Source organism: Anabas testudineus, chromosome 14 (genome assembly GCF_900324465.2).
Source record: "Anabas testudineus chromosome 14, fAnaTes1.2, whole genome shotgun sequence".
Classification (NCBI taxonomy): domain Eukaryota; kingdom Metazoa; phylum Chordata; class Actinopteri; order Anabantiformes; family Anabantidae; genus Anabas; species Anabas testudineus.
Genome location: NC_046623.1, coordinates 14,893,772 through 14,904,301, shown reverse-complemented (window position 1 = coordinate 14,904,301; position 10,530 = coordinate 14,893,772). Strand labels below are relative to the sequence as shown.

The window sequence follows — 10,530 nt, the reverse complement described above, 5'->3', positions numbered from 1 at the left end:
GTGAACAAAAATAAATTAAGTAATGTGTTTGGAAAGCCACAACAATGCTGACACTGAATATATCAATAAAACCTCTGCTGATTTACCAAACAAGAAACCTTAACTTCTGCTTCAGAGACTTCTGCTTCCTCTGCAGCTGCATCAGCGACTGTGTGTAAACTTTTACCCACATCACATGTTTTCTTAGATTTCTAGTAATAAGAGAAAATTCTAAGAGAAACCTTAGTCAGTTTGTTTTCCCACTAATATATAATAATGATTTTACACTATACCTCCAACTAATAAGTTTCTGATTTACTATTTCACAATTCTAACTGTCATTCTCCTGTTTATCTGTATTTACCACCATTAAGTCATAAAACAGAGCCCAAAGCTCCCCGATGACAGCAGGAGGAGAGAACAATGATCTACTTTCAGCAGCTGTCAGAAATGAGACGTTTCTGTTCCTCACAGAAATCAGTTCATACTGTCAACAAACTGCAGTCCTTGTTGCTAACACTTGTTAAAAACGGTCCCCAAATACCGCACAGATGTCCCAGTCAATCATGTCACAGGCGTGTTTGTAGTCAGCAGACAAACAGAGCACTAAAGCAACCATGTGCACATTTAAATGCAAAAAACACCTGGTTGTGAATTCAACACAACAAAAAACCCTCAATATTTCTTTCTTAAAGGGCAATTTCATAGATTTTCCACTGTCTTCCTATGATTTTAAGTTGAGAATCATATGTACATGGACATGAACAAATTTAGCGTTTTTATTGTTTTATCACTCATCTCCTTAATAAATTCTTGCACCTCATGAAGTAATACCTATATGTGGTCTCGTCTGAGTCCCATAAGCTCATTATCGATGATTATATGTCAGAATCTATTGACTCATGAGTGTTTGCAACAGATTGTTTATCTGTTTTTTACACCTTTACAGTCCATCAGTGTATGAGGTTAAAAAAATTCAACGATAACCTGGGATCATATCTTCTAGTATCTCTGTGAGGAACCAGCCGGACTTTGGCCTTTGCTCATCATCGTGTTTGTGAGAAATGTGTCAACTTCATATGTTCCTGCAGGAAACGAGAAGTTGACATTCAAATGTGCCGTCAGTGACATTTAGGCTGTTTAATGTAAAAATGTCCCTTTTCTCTTTATGGCTTTGTCTTATAATTGTTTTGACTTTTCTTCTTGTTCACTGTCATGCTGCTCTAGTTCTCCATCCTTTGCATGTGATTTACGCTCACTGGTCACTTTATTAGTCGCGCCTGTACAATCTATGTGACAGATTTCTTTTGTATATTGCACCTTTTCTCTTCTCTGTTCTCTATATTTACTTTACAAATGCTTGTTACACTGACTTTGCACTGAATGCTTCTGCAGAACTGTTTGTTGGACGGTTCTAACTTTTCTAACTTTTTTTTTTCTGTGCAGCATCTATAAGATCTGATTTCTGGGATGTTTGTACAACTTCAACCTTAAATATTCCTCCACACATACATTAGACTTTATTAATTTTCTTTTATGTTTATAAATGTAGCTGGAGTGAATCAAATCTGTTACCGAACAAGCATTAATGTTAGATTCCAGTCTGTTCTGTTTGTCGCCATCTCCCACCACTTATGATGTTGTTCAATGAAGCTGCACAAAAAAAAAAAAACAGCTGAAAACAAGAACCAGAGGCCAAATAAGAGCAGTATAACATTCACTACAATCTGCTGACCAACACATACAAAATGGCGGTCCAAACAAAGCGTTACGTGACATGGTGATGTGGGTGAAAACACCTTTAAACAACTTCTTTCTTTGTGATTCTAAGGAACTGACATAAAAACCAGTTTTCTATGTAATGACTAAACATCAAAGACAGCACCACTGAACGGCTGCAAGGTGTGACCAGTGAAACTTACTTTTTATGATCACAAACTTCACCACTGAACAGCAATTACACTATTTATTCCCTTATTATAATAGATTGTGCTAATTAAAAGATGACTGATACACAGATTATTTCCTCTAAATTGGTCAAACTCCACTCACTGACCCACTTTAATAATGGTCTTTTGAGATTACAGTGTATGGAAAGGTGTGTGCACCTTTGGTTCTATATATTTTCTTCAGATAAGGCTGTAAAATGCTGTGACCTGCTACAGCCTCATACTGATCCCCCTTTCTCTACACAACAAGATGACATTTCAATTCTGTGTATTTATTACTCACAGTATGTGTTTTGTATTATATTACTACTACTATTACGAAAGATTACATTTGACTAGCCAAGTAAATCAGTTTCAGATCAGATGTGCGATCTAAGTGGAGTCTAAGTCAACTCCAGTTGAAGTATTAAGTACATGCCCTGAAATTTAAAACTGCAATACACAACTTAAAAGAACAGGTTCGTGAAACTCGAAACCAGTCTGTGGTCTTCCACCATCTGCTGCTATTCATGATTCTCAGCCCAGTTTTTTAGGTCTTTATTATGATCAAATTACAATAAACGAGAAAATTCAAACAAACAAAACAAAACAACTACTAATCAAACAGAAATCACTGAAATTCTCTGACTGGTTAGAAAATATGACATAAATAAAAAATCCGTGCATCAAAAACAAAATAATTTCACCACTACTGAACTGTTTTCTGTTTATAAAGTGAACAAACAAGGCTCCTCCACATTAGCTGATTGTAGTTTTTCTTTTGTATTAATTAAGAGTAACTAAAGTTTTTCACTGTAGTAAATAGTGAAATATTTATTTCTGTGTAGTTGAGAAGGATAAAATGAAAATGCTCAAGTAATATGCCTCCAAATTTCAGTACAGTAGTTGAGTGAATATACTCTGATAATATAAAGCATCTAACCAGTGAAATGTAGAGAGTGGAGAATGTATTTAAATCCCCACACACATGTCAGCTGGATTTACTGCATCACACAGAACACTGTGTTTAAACATTACACATGTTTTTCAGTCTACTCCCAGCTTTTTATTTTAACTTCCTTATAACTCGTCACTGGAGCTGCAGCGATGACTTTGTGTGTGGATCTGTTTCCTTCCCTTCTTTCATAATGTAGCCAACAGGCAAACATTTTCCTCCATGACAGGTTCATAAAGCTGAACAAATCTTACAGTCCCCACCTTAAACACTGGGTGATACTGGCTGAACCTAACTCAGCCCTGACTAAACAGTATGTCTCAGAGCCCAGCCCCTTGTTAAGTCCTCTTAACTGTTTGGTCCTTGTTGGTTTTGCACTGTGATGTGTTTGTTAACTGACCTGAAAAGGGTTGAACTGTCTTTCTTGAGTAAACACGAAAAAAACCACTTAATATGACTTTTATTGAAATATTCAAAATGTATAATTCAAGTACAACTGTAAAATATTTAATGAAGCATTTTTATGATTTAGATCTTGGGACAAAGTAAAAAAAAAGAGATTAAACACATCATTGATTTTAAAAGAAATACACATGTTTAAGTGAAATGTTTCCTTTATGGATACAAAACATGTCCTGCATGGAAAGAAACTTCTTACAGCCACGTCATGTTACCTCAGGGTGTTTAAAACACATACACACACTAATTAATCCTTTAGTTCCTTGTTTGACACACAGATGACCATAAGGGCCAGTGCTTACATTTTCAAATTACACAAAAAGAAATATAAAAAAAGAAAAGAAACAAAGACCTAATACAAATCTATTTAAAAGACAGACACAAATTTAAAATACATTACAAAATTGTAATACAGAAATATAAAATAAACATAAAAACATGGACGTATAAGAGGTCAGACATAATGTGCTGACTGAAACCTTCCTGGGGGAAGAACATTTGCTTTGACCTGTGGCCACATCATGGAACCATCTTTAGTTTCAGTCTCAGCAGAAACTCTCCTAAGCAAATATTACATGCAAAACACACACAGACGTGCACGCACACACTCACACACTGCACAATCACGCAACCAAATCCATGTAAAATGAGAGCTGGTTCTACCTGGTCATTGTCAGTGAAATGACGCTCAGCATTTAAACTAAAGTTTCAAAGAAATGTGATACGAGACGAACAACAGCAGGATAACAGAACCTGGCACATAGGGTATTTTTTTGATTCTCATAATGTCACAGAGGGTGTAGTAGTACAAGGACAAAAGTACTACATGTACCCAGGGTGACACAGTTTACTGTTTCAACCAAATGAAGTTAAATCTTTTACTGGGGAAGTTGTCATGTCAACCAAAAGCAAAGCAGAAAGTACACACGCCTTCATCTCGGAGTCTTTTTTGTGGGAATCCCCCTGTGATTTCAGACAACAACAACAACAAAAAACTACAACATACATACAACAAACCTTTTCAAACTTCAACTTTCCAAATCTATTTCTTTCTTGACGCCACTTCAGGCCTGTTCAAACATAGTCTTTCCTGTCGTAACCCCCGCCTGCACTGGTGCTGCGTGGAGCCGAGTACATCATCCTGGGTTGCTTGTACTTCTTCTCTTTTGGCGGGCAGCTGGCGCACAGCATCGCCCCACCAATGATGAGCATGGCAGCTGCTCCAAAGCCGATGTAGAGTGAGGCCCCGATCTCCCTCCTCTGTGCGTCTGTCAGGAGCGGGTTGTAGAAATCCCTAATGATGACGCTGGAGGTCCAGGAAACAGGGATGAGGACCAGAAGACCAGCGAGGATGAAGAATATTCCAGAGATGATCATCACCTTGGCCTTGGATGGCTCATCTTCGATGCAGTTGGTGCACTTGGCGCCAACAATGGCGATCAGGACTCCCATCACTGCAAGTATGATGGAGACGACGGTCATTGCTCTGGCGGCCTGCAGCTCTGGAGACAAAGCCAGCATGGAGTCGTAGACCTTGCACTGCATCTGGCCTGTGCTCTGGATGACACAGTTCATCCACAAACCCTCCCAGATGGTCTGAGCAGTGACAATGTTGGCTCCGATGAAGGCAGTCACCTTCCACATTGGCAGGGCACATGTCACTATTGCAATGATAAATCCAATAAATCCAAGGGCAATGCCCACAATCTCCATGCCCATCGACATGCTGGCTCTTTATCTGATGACAGAAGAAAACTTAAACAGCGAGGGAGTGATTGTCCAACAAACAAAACCCTTCAGATTGTCTTCTAAGAACTCTCCTGATCTGCTGTTCAGGTGACTGTGAGAACTGTGAGCACCTGTAAGAGTCGCTAAGAGATGCTGCTACGGAAACAAAAGCTCCTTTATACCTCAGGGGAGCAAGGAGGAGTCTTGTGGTGTTGATGTCAGCAGGAGGCTGTCTTCACACAAACACACACACACACAAATCACCTGTGCACAGTGGAGGAGGGGAGATGGGGACAGGATAGGTGTGCTGGAGGCAGGGTGTGTCTTTGTGTCAGGTGGATGTTGGGGGATGGTCAGTGGTAAGATGGCTGCCTCTTGACCTCCAAGAACAGAACACTTAATCTGTTAAACAACATAAATCCAAGTTGCAGTTTAAAGTAGTCAAATATACTAAATAAATGTTTTCATGTATGACTTAAAAACAAACAAAATGTACTGCAGTAATAAACCACAACAGAGAAGAGAGAAGTAGCTTCAGCCTTATGTCCACTTCGACAGATCTGGCAACTAAACACACACTCGGGTCTTTTTATGCTGCTTTGTTGTTCCTGTCATGTTGATTTCTTTAGCAGTCTGGATTGTGTGTTAGGGGAAGGTCTGCTGGAAACCAGAATAACTGCACCCAGAGCAAATAGAAACGCAGAGAAAAGATAATAGTCCGGGGCTCAGACACCTTTAGTATACACACAGTTTGATGCTCCAGTATCGGTTCAACTCATCACTCCGACCAACCAGTTTCTGATTGATTGTACCATTAATTTATCATTCTGTGATAAAAAGGAATTGTCCTGAAAAACAAAGTAAATATTCATTTATTATTTATTATTATCAGTAACTTTTCTACCTTAAATTACGTTATATGCTTTCCTCTGGACAGATTTCATTTCATTTTTCATCTCTATAAATCACGAAGCAGTTAATAGAAATGAAAGCAAAAGCTCATAATTAGTGTTGTCAGCTCTGAAACAGGTTTTACCTGCTGTCTACATTCTTTGTGTTTACACTTACCATTAAAACACTAAATGCCCTTATGTCTCTTAAAAAGATATACTTTAGTAACACAAAGAGACAAATTTGTACTAAAAACGTCCAGGTCAATGTATTTTAATGCCCAGTTAGAAATAAAATGCAGTTTTAATGTTCATTTAAATGTTTTTTTAAGACTAAATTATTTAGCTATTAGTAAACATTTGAAAACTCACCTCCAAAGTAAAATCTTAGACATTAAACTTGATAAAGGGGCTGCTCATGTATTGTCACCTACTGGTTTGAATACCTGATGCACTGTTTTGGTCACACACACAAACCCACGCTGTAAAAATGTCGTCACATTGGCCCCAAAATAGTTCAAAGATACGAAGACCTTGACGCAGATAGAAAACCTGAACGCTGAGCAGTAGGGAGGTTTGTTTTCATCATTTCATCATCGAGCATCTTCATCATGTTGTGTTTATGTGACAACATCAGCTGATCCATGTCCAGTGTGATAAAAGCCAAAACATGTAGGCTTGTAACAGAAAGGAAGTCGCTCCTGTTGAGCGGTAAATATGTCTTCAGCACTTCTAATATCATAAAAATACATTTACAACAGGCTGCTCTATACCGCAGAACACCTGTCAAAACACAGAGACAAGATTTGACTATTCAAACAGGGAAAAGTTGGTATGTGTGGTTTCCGGTGTCAGTGCTAAACTGAAATGACTTTGTTTCTCCACCATTGCACCAGATTTCTACAGCAGTGTCTGAGATACTTGGGGAACATGTCACGATGTACATTAGATTCATCCTTAAAACAACATTAACAATTAGTTTTTATTTCAAAATGAATATAAAAAAATTAGCCTCAGATGTTTTTTCTTGTAAAACAAAAATCTTTATTTCTAAGATATATAAGTCATTTCACTAGATCTAAAAACAAACAACTGTTTTCATAAAGTCAGATGCCTCAAACATTTTAATAAAACATGTTAATACAATAACTGACATGCAAGTTTTAATCTTATGTAGAAAATGTCTAAGTGCAGCCACCTAAAATGCTGTGAACAGTGACAGAGATTAAACTGATAAAATCACTGACATCACTTTAAATCCAAATGTTGATTTTTACTGCACGTCTCTCATTTTTTCCACCATTTTGACCTGGCTCTGTATCCCAGAATGAGCTCCGTTTGACTTGTGTTTAATGTTTCACATCTGTGACTCAGCCTATGTCAGTAAGAATATCAAGAAACATATTATTCCCCCAGAAATAAGTCATTTAAGGACTCAGTACATTACATTACAGTGTCCATGTTTAGTTGACACTTTGAGAAGTGAGCGTGAGAATGAGGAACAACTATAATGGATCCAAAAGTTATGAGAAGAAATTAATATAATAAATATCATTTTGCCTCCTTCCTGAATAATAAACCACTTTTTTTGCCTTCCTAAATGTGATGATGATGATTTCCTTCTGCCTGCTTTTGACAAATGGGTTTATGTAAACAATATCATCAAACAGCTGCAGAGAGTTTCCATAACCGTTCAGATAAATGAAAAAATATCTACGTACATTTAAGATCCTAAATATGATCTAAAACCAAAAACATCTGGTTCTTTCTGTCAAATGTACAAAAAGGCAGGAGCCATGTGAAAATAGTGTAATAACAACGACGCTTGCTCGTCCTCTTCCCTCACACATAGTCCTTCCTGTTGTAGGAGCTTTGGGCTGTTGACATTGGTGCGGCGGAGTATGCTACACGGCTCTGGGGTTTCACAGTGTATCTCAATGATTTCTCTTCCTTTGGAGGGCAACTGCAGCACAGTATGCACCCTCCGATGAGCAACAGGGCTGCGGCGGCCCAGCCCAGATACAGTGCTGCCCCTATCTCCATCTTCTGTCCAGAAGGGACGATTGGACTGTAGAAATCGGTTACGATGGTGTTTGCCGACCAGGAAACGGGCACCAGCTCGGCCAAAGCTGCTGTGATGAACGCCCCCCCAGAAGCAGCCATCACCTTGGCTTTGGCGCTCTCGTCCTCGATGCAGTTTGTGCACTTTGCTCCCACCAGAGCGATGAGGAGAGCCACCACTCCAATGACGATAGAGACAACGGTGAGCGCCCTGGCGGCCTGCAGGTCCTGAGGTAAAGCCAGCATGGAGTCGTAGACCTTACACTGCATCTGCCCCGTGCTCTGGAACACGCAGCTCATCCACAGGCCCTCCCAGTACACCTGTGCTGTCACTATGTTGGCACCAATGTAAGCGGAGACCCTCCACATCGGCAGGGCACAGCTGATCACACTCAGCACCCAGCCGAGCACCGACAGAATGACGCCGACCAGTTCAAGTCCAAAGGACACCATTGTGCACTCAGACAGACGTTCCCTCTGCAGATCAAAAACTCCTTAATTCGTCTTTTCTCTCCTCTTGGTGCCTCTGTGTCTCTTTATTGAATTTTCTCGTACTCACAGGTTTGCCTGTTTTCGCTCTCCTTCCAAAAATCTGCAGGCCCTCTTGATTTTAGCCGTTTAAACTCCTCTGTGTCGTCCCTTCTTTGCGCCTATTATGCTGTTTTAAGATGTTGCAACTGAAACTGAATCCAGATGTGTTATTTTATCACACCGTGCTTCCTCCACAAACTCCCTGCTGCGTGTACGTGCTCACTCAGATGTTGTTTTTCTGCGTTCTGCTGCTCTTAAGGAGTCTATGACCTTTATCTGTGTAATGTTTTATTACTAAGCAGCACGGCCCTCCTTGACCAATGACATCATTCGCACAAACTAAACCAATCAGGGGAGTCTGGGACATTGGCCTCATTTGCTGTTGGCCTGTGTTATCGCTTATTTGTGTCCTTCTCAAATGAAGAGCAGTTTTATGGTTTACCTTTTGCCCATGGTAGCACAGGGTGTGACTGCTTTATTGCTGTCAGTAGGTAATAAGTGGCTAGGGCAAAGCCTGTCATATGGTTGATAGGTGACCACATCAGGCTGTAATGGATAGACAAACATGTACTGTATGTGTGTGTATCCTGTGTATGGTTTATGTGTCTGTTTGCACATGGTAAAAAGTGTGTTTGAGACAGAGAGTAGGAGACTTTAGCACATATTTACTTTTAATATTATAGTTTTCTTATGATGATTTGATCATGTTTTATAGCCTTTATCAAATGTGATGTTGCAGTTTTTATAGCAGAACCATCTCCACTGTGTCAGACAGTATCTGAGTAATCATACAATGAATTCTGGGTTAATGACAAACCAGAAATGCTACGAAGACAACCGCTTTGCTTTCGGTTAGATTTACGACACAAAGTGCATGAACTGAAATGAAAGTACGTAAACTGAAACATGACAATCCATGGACAGACCAAAACCAATAGTACGTTCTATTCTCAGGATTTTATGAGCACCCTTCTGTATTTTGCTGTGGACTTTTTTCTTTACATATTAATACACACTTGGTGTTCATCGTGGTACACCTGTCTCCTAAACTCCAACTGCAAATACATTCGAGAAGGAAAATAATTGCAGCTGGATTATGCTTTCTGTTAATAAGTGGGAAATTGTAAATACGCATAACACACAATAATGTATCCTCACACAATATATTGCTCCAAAATATTTGATCTTGCAGTACAACATCTAATTTTTGTGACCACAGTGATGTAAATGATTTTTTGGTTATGTTTAAATCCCACTGTGTCACAGACCATATCAACAGTAATTGGTCCACCTTGTAGCTTTGCTGTGGTCATACAGACTCTCATACATTCAAAAATACATAGTGAAAATGTCTTTATTCAGGACTTATCCAGACAATCAGTGTGACACCGGCTGCCATTTCATAATGTGACACACTTTAATCTTGTTTGTGTGTACACATGAACACACTTCAATATTAATCAAACACGTCCGGTAAAGAATGGCTAACACAGTAACCACGATAAGATAAAGCCTGATACAAGGCAATTAATAGAGATTACTTTGTATTTATGAAGTAAACAACAATTCAAATCATATCAGACTATCAGTACTATCAAACTGTGGGTTTGCTTGGCTAAACAGGAAATATCTGACGGCCCAGCTGCTGCTCGAGACTGTGTTCTGTGTCCAGCTAAAGTGACAAAGCAGGTGATGAAGTTATACAGTATATATATGGTTCTGTTGTTAGTGTTGCACAGGTATAGGTTCATCTGCCTGCAGCTGGCAATGAAAGAAGTCCAACTTACTGACACAGTACGATCCAGTACAGGCCACACCCAAGTCCTTTCAATCCACCAGTTAGTTAGATGTGTTTATTATGTTATCTGAATTATAAGTTTGTTTTCTGTTTCACTATTCTGTGAGTGCAAACTACCAAAACAAAGCATGATCCAAGTGAAAAAGAAGAAAAATAAATGAACAGTAGTAGTACGAGCTGGGATTGGCTACAGCTCCTCTG

At 39.2% G+C, this 10,530-nt stretch overlaps 2 protein-coding genes across 2 annotated transcripts; both read right to left on the bottom strand.

Annotated features, from left to right (window-relative positions):
* Window positions 1-3,305: 3,305 nt before the first annotated feature.
* On the bottom strand, window positions 3,306-5,214 carry LOC113170614 (claudin-3-like). The gene has a single exon (XM_026372764.1). It carries the CDS (start codon window positions 5,044-5,046, stop codon window positions 4,396-4,398), a length of 651 nt encoding a protein of 216 aa, XP_026228549.1. The 5' UTR covers window positions 5,047-5,214; the 3' UTR covers window positions 3,306-4,395.
* Window positions 5,215-7,032: 1,818 nt separating this feature from the next.
* LOC113171106 (claudin-3-like) lies at window positions 7,033-8,777 on the bottom strand. Its single transcript, XM_026373484.1, has one exon. It carries the CDS (start codon window positions 8,451-8,453, stop codon window positions 7,782-7,784), a length of 672 nt encoding a protein of 223 aa, XP_026229269.1. The 5' UTR covers window positions 8,454-8,777; the 3' UTR covers window positions 7,033-7,781.
* Window positions 8,778-10,530: the final 1,753 nt, after the last annotated feature.

Excerpts from the sequence above, each read along its gene's own strand:
- LOC113171106 (XM_026373484.1), bottom strand. The coding sequence starts at position 8,453 with ATGGTGTCCTTTGGACTTGAACTGGTCGGCGTCATTCTGTCGGTGCTC.
- LOC113170614 (XM_026372764.1), bottom strand. The coding sequence starts at position 5,046 with ATGTCGATGGGCATGGAGATTGTGGGCATTGCCCTTGGATTTATTGGA.